Raw genomic sequence first — 24,775 nt, forward strand, 5'->3', positions numbered from 1 at the left:
GATCGCCGCGTCGAACGCCACCGCATCCCACTCCTCTCGAAACACCTCAAGCTGTTGGGAATCTGGCTGACACCAAATCCGGCCCTTTATGTCGTGGAGCCTGGAGGAGGGCGAGGCGGAGCCGCAGTCGCATGTACTGTACGGCTTTCCGCAGTCTTCACACAGGCAGCGGTAGTCGGACTCGAACCAGCGGATGTTCCCTTGTGCCCACTCCTTGAGCATATCGTGAGGCCCCTCTTTATCTCCCCAGGGCAGGACCTGCCCATAGTCGCCACAACACACTACCTGACACGGCCGCGTGGCGAGATACCCTAGGATAGCGCGTAGCACTTTAGTCTGTACCTTACAGCACTCGTCAATGATGATTACTTCTGCGAGACGGTCGAGTTTGTGCCCCAGCTCGGAAGGTCTCCACTCCTTTATCGGCTTCTCCGCTGGTATGCAGAGGTAGTGGTGGTAGGTTTGAGCCTTCACCGCGAGGCGCGGGTTGTTGTGATGGTCGTGGGCGAGGTCGTTCTCGGGGGTGAGCACCACAACGTTGCGGCCGCGGAACATGCTCACCGCCCACTCGGTCTTCCCCGATCCTTCTTGGCCGGCTAGATACATCTTTGCAGAGGTTGCGGCCACTAGATCGCACGGCAGACTCGGCGCAGTGCTTGGCTCCCTAGCCAAGCACCCCGACCTCTGCGGACCCCAAGCCGCTTCGGGTCTCCACTCGTACCCAGGCTTCTTGTGGCGCCACTCTCCATACCTCGGATTTCGCTCCACGAGCTTTACACCACTGGGCACCGCCTTTGCGTATATGGCATCTGTGCACACTCGGAGGACGTCTTCGCGAGGGATCCGCCTCAACATGCGTCACAACGCTATGTTTGTGTACGCCAAGACGAAGGCCCTGATATGGTACCATTGTGAGCGCCGGACTCCGTCTTTGTATTGGATCAGATGAGCCCCGTCGGCATGCTCGAAGTTAAGTAAGTGGTCGGTGCCCGCAAGGAGGTTTGTCAGATACGCGGCTTCTTCACGGCCGCGGACTACGATCGAGGACTCGTCGCCATGGCGAGCGCACTTGCCTACGAAAGGGAGAGCGAGATCTCGACCCTCAGGGTACTGCGAGTCTTCGCCGCCGGGGAGGAACGCGATGGAGTGGGGGAACTTGATGGAGTCCTTTTTTTTCGACGCTATACAACACCTCCCTCGCCGCGGCCATGATTGGGTCACCCGAGTCTAACAGTTACTTGAGCTCTGGCGTGGTGATCCAGCCCTCGTTTTGTTCCAAGTGCTGCCCTACCCTCCCGGAAGTGTAGGGGTGGCAGGCCTCAGAGAACCCCCACTCGGTCAGCTGAATGGCCCCGTTCAGTTGAAGAACCTCGCTCAATGGCCGTCCCACAACATCCGCGATACGATACACGTTCGTAGGGAAGCCGTATTTCCGTACCAAATCAATGGCGTCCGAGGCGCCGCCGAAGATACTGTCCTCGCATCCTAGGTATGCCGCACGCATGTCGATGTGCGCATGAGGCTTCGCCCCTAAGTTTTCCTTGCTATTCCACACTTTGGACTCAACCTGCGCCGCTCGCCAGACGTCCCTGTATTTAAGAGGCGTTGGCCTGATGTTCTCTCTTTGGGTCCACTTCTTGAAGCGATACCCTACTGCACCGCCCATCGAGTGCGTAGCTTCGGTGTACTCTTGGTAGGCTGGGTGGTCATCAGGGATCCACTGAGGATCATATCCAGTTTCGTCTGTAAACGCCCTGTCGATAGCCCATCCGTCTTGTCCCGATCGGTACAGTTTGCCTTCGTGCGTGACTATGACACGCCCACACAGCCAGATCCTCGTGCTTCTGGGGATCGCCCTGTTTACAAAGCGAATGAGCACCTCTCGCACTTTTGCCTCGCGCGTTTTTGTGGCGGCACTGGTAGCGCGAGGCGCTGCCTTCTCCTGACATAACGAACGAAGCTCCCTCTCAGCCTCGAAGTCTAGGCCGTGGACGCTCGCGATCGCAGGTGGTTCAGTCGGAAGCTCCGCCCAGGCGTGGTTGTGGCAAGGGATGCGGATTTGTGTGTACCCCCTCTTGTACTTCCCCGAGTCCCACATAAAGTTACCCAGGGCGTCCACGGCTACCAGCTTTATCTCGTGCTTCTTTTCCATCTCGAAGAGGTCTTCTTTGGTGCATCCCGTAGTGGCCAGCTTCTTGTCATATCGCTCGAGGATCTTGCCTCGTGTCTTGGTTAGACCAAGGGAGCGCGAGGTGCCGCGATCCCTCAAGAAGTCGGCAACATAGCTCACAACACAGTTAGCGAAGGCGTCACTCCCCTCTCGCACAAACATTGGCCCAGGCTCCCCATTTTGCTCAGGTAAAGGGCGAAGCTCGTATCTCACGTAGACGAGGTACTCTCGTCCTTTCTCCCAAATACCCGCATCGATGCCTTCCAGGGCGCCGACTGCGATTTGGTCCCCTCTTTTGACTAACGACCCACCAATCTTGTGCTCCGAGCGCCCTTCCTCCTCCGTGATTGGCGCCAATGGCTCTGCGGGGGCCTTACCAACGACCGTGAAGAGTCCGTAACGCCGGTCGGGGTCTACCATCTCGAGCACCAACGGCAGCACTGCGTTTGCCCGCAGAGACTCTCGCTCGTGCGAAACCCACCACACCGAGCCGTCGTCATTAATATCAGGCCCCCACATAACCGGCTTTAGAGCAATGACACCTGCTCCACCAAGATCTCGTATCTCCTGGTAAACACCGGCGCTTATGTCTTGGCCCCGTAGAGTGGCATCCACGCTTGGGAACCGAAGATGGGCGCCCCCGACGAAGAGAGAATAGTACTTCTCGGGGTCTAAGCTCTCTGGGCCCTCTTGCCACCGTCCTGGCAGCAGAGGGTCGAACTCGCGCCAGACTTCCTTTGTCCACACCTTCGCCGGTACGAGCGGCTTAAGCAGCCTGTGTTTGACATCGTCGGGGATGTCCTCGTCCAGGATGTTCTGGACCAGCCCTGCCAATACGGCGGGCGCCTCTTTGTCACGCATGCTATCGAGAACCTCCTCTATGTAAGCGTCCATGTTTGGGCACACCTTGTGCCACCCAGTCTCTAACTGAGCGTTTTGGTATGCCCTGTGCCACCCAGTCTCTAATTGACCGTACTGCGGGCGCGCCGAGCGCGTCTCTCGATGCCACGCGTCCTCTGCCCTTCACGATTCGCTCCGCAGGGGCGGCACAACCGCGTCTCCGACTGAGTCCCTATGCCGCAGATCCTGCACGGCACGTGGAGGGGGCTGCCCTTACGGAGCCTTTGGAGGTGCACCTTGCAGTAGGTGTCCATGCACCTCCGGCCGCAAGTGTTTGCGTGGCCGACCTTTAGCCACCCGCAATAATCTTTTCCGCACTTCATCCTTCGAACGCTCGGTATACACAGGACAGACGGATGTCTAATTGCAAGTCCTTGGGGGTTCGAACTGCATTATTGGAAAAACATAGCCATGATACTACATAACAGCTCCATTTATTAGGGTGCGAGCCACAAAGTCCTTAAAAACGTATGTCATGAAGTACCAAGCTCAATTATCCAAGATGGCGGCTCGACTCAAACACGGAATTAGACCTAAAGTGCTTGGCTGGAAACTTTCAGTAACAACCGAGGGGAAAGAGGAGGACGCCTTCGTAGATGGAGTTTTAAAGAGTTCGACCGCCTCTCTGAAACTGTATTTCGGAAACAGGAGGCTTCTGTGGCAAACAAGGGCTGCCGTAAAATCGTAGACCTGTGGCCAGTGATCGAGCGTTCGATAAAAAGAACACACGACGGTATTCATCGCCCTATTATCGCTGCTTTAGCAGAGAAATCCCGAGAGAAGTCCGAGGTCTTGAAAACAAGCACGACCAAACTGGGGGATTGGGAGCAATCCAAGCACCACGTGAGTAAAACTCAGGTTTAAACGCCACGCCAGCGGCTTTGAATTTACGGCCGAAAAACGCTCATCTGCATGAGACGGGGCTGGGGGGCTCGGAGGGGCGCGCCGCGCCTCCCAAGCCTAAGATGGGGTTGGGGGGTCGGAGGGGCCCGCCGCGGCCCCCAGGGGGGTTTCACTCAAACCACCCAGTCCCCCCCACGTAATTACTCTTTTCTAATCAAAAACCGACAATTCAACGAGAAAAATGCAAATTACTCATTCCACTTGAAGTCCAAAACACGGAAAAGCGAAAGAGGGTAAAAGATATCATCATAGGACGACTTAAAAGCTGGATAATGTTGCCCCCAACAGATATTTTTAAACCTTAAAAGGTTTAGCGCTGACAAAAAATTGTATTCGAGTAAAAAAAGGGTAAGAGAGAAGTCTAAAGACTTGAAAAACACCCAAGATTAATTGCATGATAATGATGGCGGACATTGCACAGATTTATCTTCGGATCCGAGAGGGGAAAAATCTACCAGCCAAAGATATGTGAGTATACTAAATCTCCTAAAATAAGTCGATGTCTAGCGACGTGTATCTAGCGCCCTATACTTAAATCAAATAGTTCCTTTGTACTTTCATAAATTTCTTTTATTGTGTCATATTTTATTTTAGGTCGGGGAAAAGTGACCCGTACTGCGCTGTTAGGATAGATAACGAGCTAGTGGCCTGGTAAGCGACCCACAAAAGTCAAATACATCCATAAAATGGCGATACAAATCATGGAAATTACACCTGTTTTAAGGAACTATACTAACCACGGTCGTGCGTCATGTTTTACTTGTATCTTTTGCTTATGTCTGAAGAAGATAAGGTTTTAAGGCCATGTTTTGTATTTGAATATACCAAAAAGAATGCAGATTAAATAATTGATCATTATATATTCTTTACGACTATACGACCGATCATGATTGCATAAGCATTGCTCTATTTTCGGATTATATACGCTTCAACGGCTCAACGTTTGTGAGTCAAAATAATTATACACAGTATCTAACATATTTTGATTAGGTTTTTTATCATTTTGTAAATAAATGTGTATTCTTCCGTTCATGTCCTTTTAAACTCTTGTTTTAAGCAAACTATTTTGTCGTTACAATTAATAACAAACATAGAGGAATGGCATAAAACAGCAAAAAGTGTAATTACAGATATATATACGAATCAATTTCTATGAGTACGAAAGTAACTTATTCCGCTAACTGCCGGTTTGTGTAACAAGTTTTGAAGGTCTGTGGAACGAGTTTTGGCGGTTTGTGTAAAAAGTTTTGTCGGTCTGTGTGTGAAGAGTTTTGCTTGCCTATACACTCTTTTATAAAAGAACGTCTAATTTTCAGTTTGGGCTGAGCCGTCCTTATTTTTGGGATTTTTTAAGGCTGAATATGTTCTTAACGATGTATGGTGTATATAAAGTATAATACCCAATAAAATAATAGTAATGGAATTACACAAATGATCAATAGCAATAATATATTAGGTTGTCATTATGAGCACAATTTGATTTGGCATTTTAGATCTCATCAGGACCAAAAAAGCAATGTGTAGTTCCAGGAAATATCCAAACCCCCCCCCCCCCTCCCCCACCTATTGAGGGGGTCGGAGGTATGACCCCACCCCTCGGGATTTTCAACCCCCCTGGAAAAAAATAAATACAGTAACTGTTAAGGAAAAAAGGCATTTTACCCCCCTCTGGAAATTCCTTGGCGTTTGACCCCCCTGGAATTTCCAATCCCCTCAATGGGGGGGGGGGGGGTATGGATATTTTCTGGAACTACACAATATTATATCTGAGCCTCGGCGTGTTCTTACAGGCTGGACGTTGTTAAAAAAAGGTTCTTATAAAAAAGAATGTATGTAACAAGTTTTACTCTCCCGTTTTTTAACAAGTTCTGCTTGCCTATATGTAACTAGTTTTACTTGCCTGTATGTAACGAGTTTTGTCTGCCTATACAAGCCCGTATCCAGGGGGTGGGGGTGCAAGGGGTGTGAACGGCACCCACAACGGCCAAAAGTCCACTTTCGGTTCTCAACAGACGTGCTATTTGTAGACAAAACTATAAAGCATAAGCTAGATCACTCTGGTATGTAGCCAAATCTGACAATAAACGTCCCGTGGAGATAATGCAAAGGCATAAGAAAAAACCCTTTTTTATTCTTTTGGAGGTGGTCAGATCCCCCCCCCTCCCCTCCCTCTTTTCCGGAAAAATCAGGTCCTCTTTTTCGGATTCCGCAACCCCCCCCCCTCCCCAAGAAAAATTCTGGGTACGGGCCTGATATATAACGAGGTTTGCTGTTTCAGGACCTCGACTGTGTGGAAGACGTTAGAGCCATTCTGGGGCGAGGAGTTCAACATGTTTATCCCTGGCAAGTTCAACACCCTCTCTATCACAGTTTACGACGAAGACACGCTAGGAAATATATGGACACACACTTGGGTGTGTGTAGACACGCTAGGGAATGTGGACACGCTAGGGTATGTGGACACGCTAGGGTATGTGTGGACACGCTAGGGTATGTGTGGACACGCTAAGGTATGTGTGGACACGCTAAGGTATGTGTGGACACGCTAAGGTGTGTGTGGACACGCTAAGGTGTGTGTGGACACGCTAAGGTGTGCGTGAACACGCTAGGGTGTGTGTGGACACCCTAGGGTATGTGTGGACAAGCTAGGGTATGTGTGGACACGCTAGGGTATGTGTGGACACGCTAGGGTATGTGTGGACATGATAAGGTATGTGTAGACACGCTAAGGTATGTGTAGACACGCTAGGGTATCTGTAGACACGCTAGGGTATGTACGGACACGCTAGGGTATGTGTGGACACGCTAGGGTATGTGTAGACACGCTAGGGTATGTACGGACACGCTAGGGTATGTGTGGACACGCTAAGGTATGTGTGGACACGCTAAGGTATGTATGGACACGCTAAGGTATGTACGGACACGCTAGGGTATGTGTGGACACGCTAGGGTTTGTGTAGACACGCTAGGGTATGTGTGAACACGCTAGGTATGTGTGGACACGCTAGGGTATCTGTAGACACGCTAGGGTATGTGTGGACACGCTAGGGCTTGTGTGGACACGCTAGGGTATGTGTGGACACGCTAAGGTATGTGTGGACACGCTAAGGTATGTATGGACACGCTAAGGTATGTATGGACACGCTAGGGCTTGTGTGGACACGCTAGGGTATGTGTGGACACGCTAGGGTTTGTATGGACACGCTAGGGTATGTGTAGACACGCTAGGGTATGTATGGACACGCTATGGTATGTGTGGACACGCTAAGGTATGTATGGACACGCTAAGGTATGTATGGACACGCTAGGGCTTGTGTGGACACGCTAGGGTATGTGTAGACACGCTAGGGTATGTATGGACACGCTATGGTATGTGTGGACACGCTAAGGTATGTATGGACACGCTAGGGTATGTATGGACACGCTAGGGCTTGTGTGGACACGCTAGGGTATGTGTAGACACGCTAGGGTATGTATGGACACGCTATGGTATGTGTGGACACGCTAGTTTCTATGAAACCCCCCAGTCCCCCCCCCCCCCGGCCTACATGAGCAATTGCTCCAAAAAGTCGTGTACGCGAACCGCGCCCGGCCAACATGAGCAATTGCCCCAAAGAGTCGTGTACGCGAACCGCGCCCGGCCTACATGAACAATTGTGTAGACACGCTAGGGTATGTGTAGACACGCTAGGGTATGTACGGACACGCTAGGGTATGTGTGGACACGCTAGGGTATGTGTAGACACGCTAGGGTATGTGTGGACACGCTAGGTATGTGTGGACACACTAGGTATGTGTAGACACGCTAGGGTATGTGAAGACACGCTAGGGTTTGTATGGACACGCTATGGTATATGTGGACACGCTAGGGTATGTGTGGACACGCTAGGGTATGTGAAGACACGCTAGGGTTTGTATGGACACGCTATGGTATGTGTGGACACGCTAGGGTATGTGTGGACACGCTAGTGTATGTGTGGACACGCTAAGGTATGTGTGGACACGCTAAGGTATGTATGGACACGCTAGGGTATGTGTGGACACGCTAGGGTATGTGTGGACACGCTAGGGTATGTACGGACACGCTAGGGTATGTGTGGACACGCTAGGGTATGTGTGGACACGCTAGGGTATGTGTGGACACGCTAGGGTTTGTGTGGACACGCTAGGGTATGTATGGACACGCTAGGGTTTGTATGGACACGCTATGGTATGTGTGGATACGCTAGGGTATGTGTGGACACGCTAGGGTATGTGTGGACACGCTAGGGTATGTGTGGACACGCTAAGGTATGTGTGGACACGCTAAGGTATGTGTGGACACGCTAGGGTATGTACGGACACGCTAGGGTATGTGTGGACACGCTAGGGTATGTGTGGACACGCTAGGGTATGTGTGGACACGCTAGGGTTTGTGTGGACACGCTAGGGTATGTATGGACACGCTAGGGTATGTACGGACACGCTAGGGTTTGTGTGGATACGCTAGGGTATGTGTGGACACGCTAAGGTATGTGTGGACACGCTAAGGTATGTGTGGACACGCTAAGGTATGTGTGGACACGCTAAGGTATGTGTGGACACGCTAAGGTATGTGTGGACACGCTAAGGTATGTGTGGACACGCTAAGGTATGTGTGGACACGCTAAGGTATGTGTGGACACGCTAAGGTATGTATGGACACGCTAGGGCTTGTGTGGACGCGCTAGGGTATGTGTGGACACGCTAAGGTATGTATGGACACGCTAGGGTATGTATGAACACGCTAGGGTATGTGTAGACACGCTAAGGTGTTTGTGGACACGCTAGGGTATGTGTGGACACGGGTGAATGTGCCGTGCTTAGTACTAATGGCAATCCCAGCACCATTAGGGAAAGCACTCTCCATGTTTTCACGTCATAGTTCATTCAAAACACCACCCAAAGCCCCCTCTTTGCCTTAGGGCCCCGTCCACTCTCTTTCAATGTTACCTTGGTGCGCAACATTGAATAGAAGGGGGGGGGGGGTAATATGTTTATACTTAGAAAATTTGCATATTGAGTATATCATAACTGATATAGAAATCATTTAATCAACCAATTCACTGATTGTATAGGAGTGGGTGCGCACACCTCCTTTCCCCACGACTGATTTAAAGCGGACACCATATCCTAGACTTCCTTTCACGTCATATTGTTGTTTGCTCCCCCCCCCCCCCCCCCCCCCCAATGCAGCCCTGCGATTTCGCAAGAGACACGTGCTCAATATATGTCGCTAGTATAATCTCCCATTTATCTGTTTCTTTTTTTTTATAGAGGCGACGATAGAATCGGAAAAATAACATTGAACAGGGAAGTTCTGAGTCTGAGCACGCGAGGAATTGAAAAGTGGTTTCTTCTCTCACCCGTCTACAACGGCACGGATATCCAGGGAGAACTTCGACTAGAGACCACTCTTTATGAGATGGTATGTTCCAGCAACCAACAAATACCGTAAATGGAATGCAGCCTAGTGCCTGGTGTCTTCTCGGGTTTCCTGTGCTCGTAATGAACCTGGGAACGTTTCTACCCACTACAGGAAGCCCAGTCAGAAAGCCTGAAACTGTGTAGATTTTTTCAGACGAGATAATAGCTCTCCGCCACTCTCTTTTCGTAACCACAAATCCTGTATTTGGAAGTGAACTTCAGAAGGCCGACCACGTAGTTACTTTGCTGCTATTGGCCGATGGAAATGGAGGCCTTGTCCCGCAGAGAAAGGGTGGGGGGAAGGGGTGTTGGGAGGGGGTGGAGATATTGGTTCTGGGATGCTTTTTGGACATAAAAGGGGCATGTCATATCTGTGATAGCCACGAGGCAATGTTGCTCAGTAACTTACAGGATTTCCCAGTGCAGCCTTAGGAAATTGTTGTGTATTGATCAAAGTTTGTATTTTTAAGATGACGTCAAGAAGCTAAAGGTCAAAGTTCTGGAAACCAAGTAAGATTGATAGCAATCGTTCGTTCGTTCCTATCTATGTGTAGTATACAGTATGTGTCATGTCAACATTCGAGCCTGCATGGTCTTCTTGTTTTTCCTTTTTTTTAATATACAACTTATCAAAAAAATACATATAGTTTTATGTTACTGTCTTATGTCGCTAGGTCCTTTTGTGCACGCGTATATTGCTACATAATTGTCTCGTTGTCACTATAGCTCTGTGTACTCACAGAGTCTGGATGGGGGGGGGGGGTCTGCATGTCGATAGTCGGTAAGAATTCTCGGTCTTTGTCGGTAGTTGGTGAATCTAAGCTAGTATTCGCTTTTGCACTAGATTTCACGTATAAACAAGAATAAACATTATTTAGGGCTGATTAGTAATTTTAATTAATTAATTAAGTTTTTAAAAAAACTTATGATAATAAATTAGTTATGGATTAAAAGTTGATGCAACAGAAAATACATAGTACAGATTTTGAACTGGCCGAATTTAAGTTGATTGACGATAGAAGTAAATAGTACAAATACCGGAAATAATAAAATGTCGGTAGTCGCCAAATATTTTTTTATCGCTAGTTACTAGTTATTTTCATATTTTGTCGGTAGTCAGTTAAACCTATCCAGACCCTGTACTCACGGATACCAGGAAACTATATGAAATCAAGCCATCATTTTCTTTAAAAGGATGATTTTATTGACTGATTGAACCCGCACGAATATACCCCTGAATCCGCCACTATCTATTGACAGCATTTCGGTTGTTAGGGACCTGACTGAGCGATCGTATAAAGACCCCGATGGACCGTTTGTACGCCTCATTCTCACCGATAAAAATAGTAATGGGTCAGGGCGTAAAGTATCTGCCTACGTCAGCAATGATCTACCGCAACATTACATTCCGCTCACTGAGGACATGGAAGAGACCATGGTACGTGGACCCAACCGTCCCCATCGCAATGCTGGTTGATGAGGTTTGCAATGTTCTGCGAACTCTCGCCTAAGATTTCCCCTGAATCGTGTTCTGGCTTGGGTTGCGCACAAATACGTACTAATTCCCTTTAAAGTTTACAGAGCCGATAGGAAGCTCTAACATTGGATATTAATCTCCGACGTTAGTAATGTGCAAGGGCGGATCAAGGGGTGGGCCGCCCTATTGTCATATATTTGGGCTAAGAATAACAAGAAATATAAGGAAATCCATCGGAGGAACAATAAATTCGGCCCTTCTTTATTGAAACCCTTGATTCGCACACCCCCCCTCCCTTTTTTGGAATTCCTGTATTCGCGCCCCTGGTGCAAATATTTAAAAAAGGTCCCATGGCCCGTAGGCAGTTTTGGGATAGGGCGGGGTTTCTGGGGGTGCGTTTTTTATAGCTTACGTTTCCACCAAGTCTCTATTGCTTGAGTCGTTTTTTTTTTTTTTTTAATTCCCATTCGTAAAAAACCCTTTCCCTAGAAAAGTCCAGAAAATGTAATTTTCTTCGCATTCTCAATCTACGGATGCTTGCATGATCGCGTTTCAGGACGGCTGTCCACGCCATTATTCACAGACCCAGAATGCCGTGGAATTCGAAAGCAAGTCCCCCCTGACAGACCTGAATCTCGTAGCAGAAGTGCTGGATAGAGTAGACGCTATACAGTCTATGGGCGAGGTACACACCGGGGGGTAGGAAAGGGGGAGAGGTGAATGAAGTATAACACTCCATCTGAAGGGACGATAAGGGCTAGTTTCCACATAAAATAAAAAGCAAACAAGTTAAACACCGTAAAACGTTATGTTCTCCCTATTTAAAGAAGGTAGCCTTTTTAAACAAGTGGTGTTTAAAACGAGATTTAAACATGCTTATATTATCACACCCGCGAACATGATCTGGTAGTTTGGTCCATAAAGATGGAGCATCAGAGGAAAAAATTAATATCTGATTTCTCCCTGGAAGCTGGCTGTTCTTGCGTTAATCATAAACGATAATCAATTATATAGAGCCAATGAGGAGCGTTCCCTTAAAGCTCTTATTACTCCAGGGGTTTCTTATAACTTATCTTTGGGATAATTTTGCTGTTTTCAGGCGATAGTGGTACTTTAAAAGCATGTGCTTTAGGGGTTTCTTATAACTTATCTTTGGGATAATTTTGCTGTTTTCAGGCGATATGGTACTTTCAAAGCATGTGCTTCAGGGGTTCCTTATAACTTATCTTTGGGACAATTTTGCTGTCTTCAGGCGATAGTGGTACTTTCAAAGCATGTGCTTTAGGGGTTTCTTATAACTTATCTTTGGGATAATTTTGCTGTTTTCAGGCGATAGTGGTACTTTCAAAGCATGTGCTTCAGGGGTTTCTTATAACTTATCTTTGGGATAATTTTGCTGTCTTCAGGAGATAGTGGTACTTTTAAAGCATGTGCTCCAGGAGTCGAAGGACGTCTGGTACAAGCTTTACCCCCTACCAAAACAACGACACCGTAAGATGTAAGTTAAACTCAACCCCCCAACCCCTCAACCCACCCTTCTCCCCAGTTTTACTTTTATTCCTAACTAAGCTTTGCTCACCTTTATTTTTCCTTTTTCCCTAATCTGTAACTTAACTCTTACCTCACCTTTTTTTACTCTTAACCTTAACTTTACCATTACACTACGCTTGCTCGGTGAATTAGCCTTACTTTTACCCTCTCCCTAAACCTTTTGTTTAACCCCCTACCTTTAACTTTATCCTATGATATAACTCTTATCTTTTGCTTTTCCCTTACTGGTAAATTAAACCTTACCTTTTTTTCTATCCTATTGATATGACCCTAAACCTTACCTTTACCTTCACCCCAAGGTGTAGTGTCAATGTTAAAACTACAAATTATTTCGTTATCTTTTGCCAGCATAGAACTGTTATTTTCTCAACATTTTGATTGGAACAAATCATTGTCAATTCTATACAGAATTTTAATATTAAATAGCGCTGGAAAACTATCGCTCTATGTTTTGGCGGCTTCTGAACGCAGACGCGTGTATGACCGAAAATAACTTGAAGATTGAGCTTTCTTTGGCGTGGTGTGTAGTTTATAGGTCACAATACAGAAAAATTAGGAAAATATTTGGGGGCACTGCCACGCCCCTACTGGTCATTTCCTTATATATTTTTAAAATATCGGGGGGGGGGACGTACCCCCAGTGCCCTACCCTCTGCTAGGCCCTGTGGACATTCGATAACTTAAGAAGGGCTTAAACCTGCAGGGGAGAGCTGGGAAGTATCAGGCTGAAAATCGCGATGATGGGGGAGCGAGTACTGCACTCCCAGTCCTATGCACCACTCGTAGAGATGATAATGCAGCCTTTGACTCTACCGGTTCACTCAGACCCCGATATACTGACCGTCATGGACGATCTCAACACGCTCGACCACGGGTCTGTCATGCGACAACTTGTCAAGCTTTTCATTGGTCAGGACCTGCTGTTGCCATTTATGGATCTTGTGACATACCGAGAGATAAAAAAGACAAGTAAGATTGCCTGAGATTTCGTACAATAGGCTAGTAAACGATAACGTTACGTAAGGATAACGTAAGATGAAAAACAATACACCAAAAACTGAAATTCAACTCTGCCAAACTTTCGTCTTTAATAAGACTTCTTCAGTGCAGACTGAAGAAGGTGAATGGTTACAAGCTTATTTAAGATGAAAAAGATATACTTGTTCAGCCTCTCTTACCTTGTCACGTCTTCGATACAGAATGTGGTTTGTTCTCATTTACCCAAAATAATCTGTCTTTTATATAGCCACTTTAACGACACTTTTTAGAGGGAATTCTTGGGCTTTTGTCATTTGACAATAACGACAATAACGACGAAAAAAGTAATATTGCTGACGCTCGATTGTTGCTCATGACAATGGGGATAATATAATGATGATGATGATGATCATGATGGTGATAATGATGATAATATCATGATGATAATGATGATGATGTTGATGATTACAAAAAAAAGCAGAAACCCGAACCCTCCAAGACACGAGAGGTAGAAATAATGCGTAGAGTTGAAGTCACCCGAGTTCGAGTCCCCCGATTTCGAGTTATCCGAGTTGAAGTCACCCGAGTTCGAGTCCCCCGATTTCGAGTTATCCGAGTTTTAGTCACCGAGTTCGGGTCATCCGTGCTCAAGATATTCGAGTTATTTGAGCTCGAGTTATTCAAATTCGAGTTATCCTCGAGTTATCGGGATTAAACTCTAGGTGTAGCTGTGACTGATTTTTATTTTCTACTAGACTGTTGGAATGCCATACTTGCTGGATATCCTCAAGCCGACGATCGATAACATTTTCGATAAGCACAAACAAGTTGAGCTGGATCCAGCGAGACCAGTGAGGACGAGGTAAACCTCCCTCGCTAAAGGTTTTCTTGTTTTTTTTTTTTTGTTTTTTTTACTCCATGAACCTCATTCTTCTCACGCTAAGTCTCTTCTTTATTTTTTTATCAGCGTTGCCTTTTTGTATGGCGCTAACCCCCCATCTTCTCCTTTTTTAAATTCCTCGGTGGTCTTTCTCCCTACACTTTTTATCTTTGGTATCTCTTATCGAGGCTCAGTTTCGCTTTAAAGTCCCTCTTCACGTCCTAAACGTTAATACTCCCCCTCTTTCATGTAACATCAGTATTATGCTAAGGGCGTAGCCAGGGAGGGTGATTTCTCAAGAACATTCGTTTTCAAATGAGACGTATCGACTAAGACGTAATAGCTTTATTGGATCAGAAAAGGGTGTGTGTTTTTTTGGAGGGGGGGTCCCTAGGCCACCCTCCTGGCTACGCCGTTGGGTATCCCCAAATACTTATTTGCATTGATCCCTGCCGTCTCCCTGTTCCGCTAGACGATTGAGCCTCCGTCAGGATGGCGAGGACTTCATCGCGCGCAGCGAAGGCATCTTACGCGGCTACATAGACACAATCATGAACGCTATCCTCAACTCCGTAGAAGCGATCCGTGTACATGCGAATAGTGTTTCGAAACCTGGCCAAGAGAGTTCATGAGCGCTTTGGTGATGCACCAGGTTGCGAGGTGAGGGCTTCCTGTGTGCAAATTTGTTTGCGTAGATCTGGATGCAAGATGCTGGGTTTCCTATGCTCGTGTTAGCTGTTTCAGCTTCGTGCTTCCTGTGCGCGCATTTGTTTGCGTAGAACTGGTGCGAGGTGTTGAGCTTATTGTGTTCACAACTGTTCAAAACGTTGTGAGCTGTGTGATGGTTACTACTTGTAATAGATATACTAATAGTTTTAGTATTCTGCTAAACAGGCTTCAAGCTTAAATTCTTGGGTCACCCGAAAAATGAGGAACCACCATAAATCATAATTGTGCGTTTTTCCTTTTTCAGGACCAAAAGTATCTCGCAATCAGTGGCTTTCTTTTCTTGCGGTTTTACGCGCCCGCGATACTCGGACCCAAGCTCTTTAGCTAAAGAAGTGACCACGCGGATAAGGTGAACGCGATAACTGCTCAAAGGAATGTTTACACTAAATCTTTTACTTTGCTCTGTTTCCTTGGGATGCAGGACACGGCTCGGGATACGGGATCACTTTTGGGCTATGCAATCTGGGATGGAGGGCTGTAGCTAAAATCCCGTTACCCACAACCCAAACCTCGGCTACTTTTTCATCCAAACCAGGACCATGATCCGAACAAAAAACCATGCAATTATTCTCGTTAAACCAAATCTCGTTTTTCAGGCCTAAAATAAAGAAATAAATGTGCTTCCAACGTTGTCTTCAGGACCCTGTTTGATGTTTTCCGTCTCTCTTTAGATCGTGCAAAAGATCGGTAACCTCGAACCGATCAACCAACTCGTCCTCCAAGGAGAGGTGGATGGGACCGCTGGCCAGCTGTATCACCGACTACGCCGATCAAGTTCGCGACTTCCTGGATCGAGTCATGGACATAGAAGACTCAGATAGTAAGAGTCATGTATTCCCGGTTATTGACATGTGGCCAGTTATAGGAGACAACAATTCATCATAGCTTGCTTACAGTCTCTCAAGTGTGTTTATCGGAGATAAGGAATTTAGGTATTTAAAAAAAAATATAATCTATATGCTGATGATTTATGTACCACAATGACATGCCTTCTACCACAGAAAAGTCGATAAGTAGAATCATTTTTACTCGAAAACATTCTCGCTACGTTTACTGTGAAACCCTCTTTAATAGGGACACCTATGCGGGCCATGCAACTATCTTTATAAATTGGAACCCCATTTTTAAGAACACACTTGGGGCCCATGCAACTATCTTTATACAGTGGAACCCCGTTAATACGGACGCCGTTGGGGCCTATGTAACTGTTTTCTTTAAAAGGGTGTTAATAATCTATCTAATTATTTAATATTTTGCTTTCCTGGTGCGCGTTTATGACGCACATGTTTTTTTTTTTTTTTTGTTTCTTGCTCTCGCTTTCGCCGCCTCCCGCAAAAAAACCTCCAAATAGTCAAGATTTAAGTGTCAAGAATTCTATACTCCCATCAATGATATAATACAATATGATTTTCTTCTTACTAGTTCCCGACATCAGCGCTCGACGCACCGTGTTCGATATCTCTGCTGTGATCAAGGAAGGCTACTTAAAAAAATGTCGTTTTGGAGCGCTCAGAATCGTTCAAATTTAAGAAACGTTACTGCTGGTTAACCATGGATAATTTCCTGTACAGCCATGCTCCGGATGCCGAGGTGAGCATCCATATTGTGGGCCTCCTACGGGCCTAGGGTCTCCTATATCGCCGTATCTCACGAGTTTCACGTGGGCCATGGCTTACTCAGTCATCCGTCATTCGAGGAGAGTAAGATGCTACCCTGAAGAATACATATGAATCTTGATTTTCTGGCACGTCCGCTTTATGTTTTGAAAGAATTTTAGTTTCAACCCAAACTTTGTCCACGTGGAGAAAACCTCCATGCAAACTATATGTGCAACACGACGCAGACCAATCACTGTTAGGTTTCTACGAAATCCGAGAACGGACTAGGACCAGGGTTAGTAAGTACAACGGGGTTAGGGTTAGTTTAACGGGGTTAGGGTTAGCTTAAAGGGCTTAGGGCTAGCGTACCTGGATTAGGGCTAGCGTAACTGGGCCAGGGTTAGTACAACTGGGTTAGGGTTAGCGTACCTGGATTAGGGCTAGCGTAACGGGGTTAGGGTTAGCGCAACGGGGTTAGGAATAGCGTAACGGGGTTAGGGTTAGCGTAACGGGGTTAGGGTTAGTACAACTGGGTTAGGGTTAGTACAACGGGGTAAGGGCTAGCGTAACGGGGTTAGGGTTAGCGTAACGGTGTTAGGGTTAGCGCAACGGGGTTAGGGTTAGCGTAACGGGGTTAGGGTTAGTACAACTGGGTTAGGGTTAGTACAACGGGGTAAGGGCTAGCGTAACGGGGTTAGGGTTAGCGTAACGGGGTTAGGGTTAGTACAACGGGGTTAGGGTTAGCGTAACTGGATTAGGGTAAGCGTAACTGGATTAGGGTTAGCGTAACGGGGTCAGGGTTAGTACAACTAGGTTAGGGTAAGCGTACCTGGATTAGGGTTAGCGTAACGGGGCAGGGCTAGTACAACTGGGTTAGGGTTAGCGTAGCAGTGTTAGGGCTAGCGTAACGGGGTTAGGGTAAGTACAACGGGGTTAGGGTTAGAGTAACGGGGTCAGGGTTAGCGTAACGGGTAGAGGGTTAGCGTAACGAGGTCAGGGTTAGCGTAACAGATTAAGGGTTAGCGTAACAGGGTTAGGGTTAGTACAACAGGGCTAGCGTAACGGGGTTAAGGTTAGTACAACAGGGCTAGGGTTAGCGTAACGGGGTTAGGGCTAGCGTAACCGGGTTACGGCTAGCGTAAAGGGGTTAGGGTTAGCGTAACAGGGTCAGGGTTAGTACAACTGGGTTAGGGTTAGTACAACTGGGTTAGGGTTAGCTAACGGGGTTAGGGCTAGCGTAAAGGGGTTAGGGTTAGCGTAACAGGGTCAGGGTTAGTACAACTGGGTCAGGGTTAGCTAACGGGGTCAGGGTTAGTACAACTGGGTTAGGGTTAGCTAACGGGGTCAGGGTTAGTACAACTGGGTCAGGGTTAGCTAACGGGGTCAGGGTTAGTACAACTGGGTTAGGGTTAGCGTAACGGGGTCAGGGTTAGTACAACTGGGTTAGGGTTAGCGAAACCATGTGCTTGAGCCTTCTTTTATTCTGCTGGAGCAAAACTTTACAAAGAAGGAAAACGTCGAGCTTACGTTTGTTGTCCATCTGCGACGTCCGCAGACGTGTTTGCTTAGGCTTTCAGTGTTTCTCTTGTGATGCTTTTTGCATCTCTAAAAGTATTTTCTCAAGCAAAACTGGTGAAAATTCGAAGATGTAAAACATACAAAAGATATTGGTAAATAATATTTATCCTACCAGATTCTAATGTCATTCGAATATTTGGATGCTTAGACTCGCCAGTTCCTTCCGACACATAAGATTGTTGGCGTGGAAAGAGTAGCAGATGGAAGGTTCCAGAAGAGCAACACGTTCCAAGTTATAAGTGAGGAATACGAAGGCGCATTGCAGACCCTGTATCTTTCTTGTCAGGTAAGGTAATCAGTCTACAAAGGCATTGTTCTGTTATTTTGCCTGTTGTTGCTATTGTTTATATTTAGGTGGTGTTCATTATTTATTGCTCTCATGCTGGCAGCGTTTTAGAACCCAAGTTAATAGTTCTGCAAGTGTTGGTTTAAATCTGGCAAATCTTAAATGTTTCCTTTGATGAACCTTTAGAGAACATTTCCAACCTCCTGAATTCCTAGGCAATAGCTCTCAAACTTTATCATGAATGTCCAGATTCTGTTATACAACTCTTCATACCATCCTTGATGTTCAGCTGACAAACCTTAATTTAAGATTTTTTGATATCCAAACAACAGATCATTAAACTCGGTTTCCAACAGAAAAATATTAATTAAACTTTCCAGGATGTGAAACATCTCACCCAGCCTCAGTAGACATCCAACAAGTCTTTCCAATTATGTACAACCAAACTTCTTCCCAAAAATTTAATGATGCCCCGAAAGAGCAACTGCGAGTAGCTGCCCCTTTCCCTGTGCTAGCCACGACCCAGACACGACACCTCATTCCCCTTGGGTTACGAGACAAACCTTCAAACTGCTCCTGATATGCAGAATGTTTTGACTTACTCCGCTGACGTTTTTTTTAGGATGTCAACGATATGAACCAGTGGATGTCAGCCATCAGAAAGACGATCATTTCCAATCCACGTGTTCTTGCTCTGTACCATTCAGGGATATACCATGGCAAGAAATGGTCCTGCTGCAAAGAAACCGAACGCGTCGGTAAGCTCATAACTATACACAGCTTACAGGCAGGCAGGCTGAATGGCGTATGTTGTGGCAGGGAGGCAGGCTGAATGTCGTATGTTGTGGCAGAAAGGCAGGCTGAATGTCGTATGTTGTGGCAGGGAGGCAGGCTGAATGTCGCATGTTGTGGCAGGGAGGCAGGCTGAATGTCGTATGTTGTGGCAGGGAGGCATGCTGAATGTCGTATGTTGTGGCAGGGAGGCAGGCTGAATGTCGTATGTTGTGGCACAGAGGCATGCTGAATGTCGTATGTTGTGGCAGGGAGGCAGGCTGAATGGCGTATGTTGTGGCAGAGAGGCAGGCTGAATGTCGTATGTTGTGGCAGTGAGGCAGGCTGAATGGCGTATGTTGTGGCAGAGAGGCAGGCTGAATGGCGTATGTTGTGGCAGAGAGGCAGGCTGAATGGCGTATGTTGTGGCAGGCAGGCTGAATGTCGTATGTTGTGGCAGGGAGGCAGGCTGAATGTCGTATGTTGTGCCAGAGAGGCAGGCTGAATGGCGTATGTTGTGGCAGAGAGGCAGGCTGAATGGCGTATGTTGTGCCAGAGAGGCAGGCTGAATGGCGTATGTTGTGGCAGGCAAGCTGAATGTCGTATGTTGTGTCAGAGAGACAGGCTGAATGGCGTATGTTGTGGCAGAGAGGCAGGCTGAATGGCGTATTTTGTGGCAGAGGCAGGCTGAATGGAGTATGTTGTGGCGGAGAGGCAGGCTGAATGGCGTATGTTGTGGCAGGGAGGCAGGCTAAATGGCGTATGTTGTGGCAGGCAGGCTGAATGGCGTATGTTGTGGCAGAGAGGCAGGCTGAATGGCGTATGTTGTGGCAGGCAAGCTGAATGTCGTATGTTGTGGCAGAGAGGCATGCTGAATGGCGTATGTTGTGGCAGAGAGGCAGGCTGAATGGCGTATGTTGTGGCAGAGAGGCATGCTGAATGGCGTATGTTGTGGCAGGCAAGCTGAATGTCGTATGTTGTGTCAGAGAGGCAGGCTGAATGGTGTATGTTGTGGCAGAGAGGCAGGCTGAGTGGCGTATGTTGTGGCAGAGAGGCATGCTGAATGGCGTATGTTGTGGCAGGCAAGCTGAATGTCGTATGTTGTGTCAGAGAGGCAGGCTGAATGGTGTATGTTGTGGCAGAGAAGGCAGGCTGAATGGTGTATGTTGTGGCAGAGAGGCAGGCTGAATGGCGTATGTTGTGGCAGAGAGGCAGGCTGAATGGCGTATGTTGTGGTAGGCAGGCTGAATGGCGTATGTTGTGGCAGAGAGGCAGGCTGAATGGCGTATGTTGTGGCAGAGAGGCAGGCTGAATGGTGTATGTTGTGGCAGAGGCAGGCTGAATGGCGTATGTTGTGGCAGAGAGGCAGGCTGAATGGCGTATGTTGTGGTAGGCAGATTGAATGGCGTATGTTGTGGCAGGGAGGCAGGCTGAATGGCGTATGTTGTGCCAGAGAGGCAGGCTGAATGGCGTATGTTGTGGCAGGGAGGCAGGCTGAATGGCGTATGTTGTGGTAGGCAGGCTGAATGGCGTATGTTGTGGCAGGGAGGCAGGCTGAATGGCGTATGTTGTGGTAGGCAGGCTGAATGGCGTATGTTGTGGCAGAGGCAGGCTGAATGGCGTATGTTGTGGTAGGCAGGCTGAATGGCGTATGTTGTGGTAGGCAGATTGAATGGCGTATGTTGTGGCAGGGAGGCAGATTGAATGGCGTATGTTGTGCCAGAGAGGCAGGCTGAATGGCGTATGTTGTGGCAGGGAGGCAGGCTGAATGGCGTATGTTGTGGCAGGGAGGCAGGCTGAATGGCGTATGTTGTGGCAGAGGCAGGCTGAATGGCGTATGTTGTGGTAGGCAGGCTGAATGGCGTATGTTGTGGCAGACAGGCAGGCTGAATGGCGTATGTTGTGGCAGTAACATCAATGAAAAGCGGTCATGAAAAAGAGAAGGATTTCCAGCCTAGTAAAGCGGGATAAAAATCGAGTTGTGAGCAGTCTCATAGTAATTTTTAGTTCTAGAATTTCTTGATTTTTAGACGTTAATGTTTGTTATGTGGTCACATATTAAACGATATGAGATTTTTTCATCAACTTTCTTTGCAATAAGTGGCCATCTTTCTGACCATAAAAAGTAGTCAACTATAAGAGATTGATCCCTGATGTGGCCAAAATAGAGTAGTAACAAATTGTATTCTGGTTGGCTAGATGGGGCAACATAATACCAATAATAAGTATTAGGATTAAGTGTTTATTAATAATACTAAGGGCCAAATAGAATAAACCTTTAGCATAAAAATAGAATGAAAAGCCCAAACTGTCGTGATCTAAGCCTTCAAACGTCCTATAAATACATACCCAACTCCAAAACGCTATAAATATAAACATAAACCAGTCCGGATCTAACATCTAAGTAACGCCATCCTCTCCCAATAACCCCCCCCCCCCCCCCCCCTAGCCCCGGGTCCTGTCCCTAATGACCTTGGAAACGAGTATGCACAGTTCGCAATGTGACCCGGTAACTTATAGGACGTGACCTTTTTCATTAAACGGGCTCATGACACGAAACTGAAATTGATAATTGACTGTTTGGGATTGGTGCTTTTTTTAGCGTGTCGCCTCGACGACCTTGGATCGACTTGTTTACAACTGAGATGTTTGCCCGCCATGCGTTAACAAGTGGAAAAATCATACCCCGGAACAGAACTGCCGGTTGAAGTTATTCATAGCGCATTTAATTTGTTCTATGGCATCCTTCCTCTTATCTTCAAACAAAAACACATGGCAAGGATACATTTCTTAGTGTATAGCTCTAGAGCGTATTTATTGTTTAATCTTCTCTATTACGACAGGCTCGCGGACACACTATCTATTAACGTACGCGGTAAACAAGTACGAAAAATGAGGGAAACAATAAGCCCTGAGCCAAATAAACACTTAAATTCTCCGAGACACAACATATGGCTCGCTATTTATATCGAAGGGTGATCATCATCAGTTTATCAAGAGGGGAAACAATCTCTTTTTCATAAGAACGTCTAATTTTCGGAAGCTGGGCCGACCTTATTCTTGGATCATTTGAAGGTAAAAATTATGGTTAGTGTTTTCAGTGATAATAAAAAGATAATACCCAATTAAAAGAGCGTTACATAAATTATAAATAGCAGTTACATTTATAACGTTATTGCGAATAGAATTTGTCTGTAGCTTGGACGCATAACACTTGTTGGAATCTCAGGCCTGTACGTTCTTATAAAAAGGTTCTTATAAGAAAAGTGTGTATGCAGAAAAACACTTTCAAGGTCAAACAAAACACGACTAACAATGCATAACAGTGCATTTAGATGATGCGGAGGGATAGCAATATCCACTGAACCGTACCGCCCTTTAGAGCTGAATGAAAACAAGTTCATGAGGCAGTTTCCTCACAAGCGATCATTACCTATACCATCAAACGTGAGTTTACGCTGTTATACAACCACCTACTAGCGCATAGGAAAAAACAAGACCCTTGCACACCTCGAGATGGATGGCAAAATATTAACTGACAAACAGGTGAAAAACAGCAGCCGGAGATGAGCTGACGTGCGTGTTTACATGACGCAGTCTTATGATGTGTCCCTTTTCCTAACATGCTCACATTGGCAGTTATAGTGCTTATTGTTTTTTCGGTTTTCTTGTTAGCCGTGCATAAGAATGGCCGTTGTTCGTTTGGCATCCCTGGCCCTTGGCGTTTGCCCGTTATTGGATGCATGTATTTAATTCGATGGTTTTCACAGCCGCACAAGAAGCTGACGGAATTCGCGAAAGTGTACGGAAATGTGTACTATGTTCGGCTTGGCTCTCAAAATGTCGTAGTTATAAACTCGGCTGCGGCCGTAAAAGAGGCGCTTTTTCATAAAGGAAGCGACTTTTCAGGCCGCCCTTCGCTCTTTTCTTTTGGACTTTGGGACAAAACAAAAATGTCATTGATATTCCGGGACTTTTCACCGCATTTCGTAAGCAACAAGTGCGCTGTGGAAATGTCAATGCGAGCACTTCTAAACGATGTGGAAACGCTAAATCTGAGAACATCAAATGCGTTGAATTCATTGCTGGGGAAGTTCGAGTCGTTTTCGCAGAACCGTACTTCCCTAGATCCTCGTGGTCCCGCGTTGGAGTGTATTTCCGATTTCGTTATGGGCCACGCGTTTGGCAATACAATCTCACGGTGCTTCTTTCACGAGGCGCGCGCAGTCTTAAAGGAATCGCTGTCATTCATCGACATCGCATTTGTTGGCAGTTGTATGGATTATGTTGGATTTATGCGCTCCATCAACAAAAATCAAATCGACAAAACAGTAACTGACGTAACTAGACTTAGAGAATTCGTCACCAAAGTGTACAACGTCCACAAGTCTTCCATGCTACAAACAAGCGACTATCGGACAAGTTTAGCGCTGCGCTTGCGGCAATTGAAGGACACCATTCCAGAAAAACAGTATTCCTTCGCCGGGTTAACTACAGGTGACGGTTTGGAGCTTGATGAGGAAATGATTGTTTCGTTATTGACCGATATAACATTTAGTGCTTACGAGAAAATCTCCACCGCATTGCTTTGGTGCATAGCCCGTCTTGCCGAGAGTCTTCCTCTCCAGATGGAGCTACAAGACAATTTGGACCAGCTCGGCCAGGAAAAACTGTCACTTAACGACAAACCGAGATACCCTCTTCTTGATGCTTTCATTTCGGAAACTTTACGTACTAGCTGTATTATGCCATTCGGGCTACCGCGGAGAACGGTTAGGGAAACTACAATCTGTGGAATAAACATTCCGAAAGACACCACTGTGCTATTGAACCTATGGTCTTGTGCCTATGACCCAAAAGTCTACAAAAATCCAGAGTTATTCAACCCAAAACGCTTTCTCACTGAGGACGTCAATGGAAAAACACAGATTAGATGTCCTTCATTCCCCGCCTTCTCGGCCGGACACAGGCGATGTTTAGGAGATACGCTTTCAAGGAGTGTTCTGTTTTTTCTCGTTGGTGGAATGTTGCAGAATTATTCGATGGAACTTGAAGATGAAAGTATGAAAAGCAATTTGGAAGGAAAATACGCACTCACTCTACGACCAAAAAGATACAAAATTAATTTGCAAAAGCGAATAAAGAATTTTGATAAACGACATTGAGACAAAAGTCAGCATTTTTATCATTTAATAAAATTTATCTTAATCGAAATCGAGACACAATTCTCTCTTACGGCCAAAACATCACAAATCATGAGTTAAAATGGGTTTCCAGGGAAAGGGCTTGACTGCCTGTCAGCCTCCTTTTTTGTCTTATTATAAAATAGTGTGGAAAAGAAATGCTGTTGCCCTAGCCCTGCGCTTCAGCTAATGTCTAGGCAAATTTTATATATTCTGCAATTTTCACTAGTGTTTCTTAGTTGATATTCCATTAATATTTTGATATATATTATTTATTATATATTTTTTGTATATCATCTTCTAGATATTAAGTGTTCTCTTAATAA

General features: G+C 46.4%; 2 protein-coding genes across 2 annotated transcripts; both read left to right on the forward strand.

Moving 5' to 3' along the window:
• Window positions 1–3,998: 3,998 nt before the first annotated feature.
• LOC116620716 (rasGAP-activating-like protein 1) lies at window positions 3,999–24,372 on the forward strand. Its single transcript, XM_048726202.1, is given in 18 exon segments — window positions 3,999–4,441; window positions 4,568–4,624; window positions 6,252–6,425; window positions 9,269–9,445; window positions 10,694–10,856; window positions 11,452–11,580; window positions 12,302–12,393; window positions 13,150–13,423; window positions 14,180–14,286; window positions 14,777–14,884; window positions 14,886–14,964; window positions 15,278–15,382; window positions 15,705–15,740; window positions 15,742–15,853; window positions 16,456–16,549; window positions 16,551–16,623; window positions 18,358–18,495; window positions 19,118–24,372. Coding segments are annotated over 18 exon segments (2,202 nt in total). The 5' UTR covers window positions 3,999–4,367; the 3' UTR covers window positions 19,328–24,372.
• Window positions 23,220–24,431, forward strand: LOC116620728 (cytochrome P450 1A1). Its single transcript, XM_048726203.1, has one exon. It carries the CDS (start codon window positions 23,220–23,222, stop codon window positions 24,429–24,431), a length of 1,212 nt encoding a protein of 403 aa, XP_048582160.1.
• Window positions 24,432–24,775: the final 344 nt, after the last annotated feature.

This window comes from Nematostella vectensis, chromosome 4 (assembly GCF_932526225.1).
Source record: "Nematostella vectensis chromosome 4, jaNemVect1.1, whole genome shotgun sequence".
Lineage (NCBI taxonomy): Eukaryota > Metazoa > Cnidaria > Anthozoa > Actiniaria > Edwardsiidae > Nematostella > Nematostella vectensis.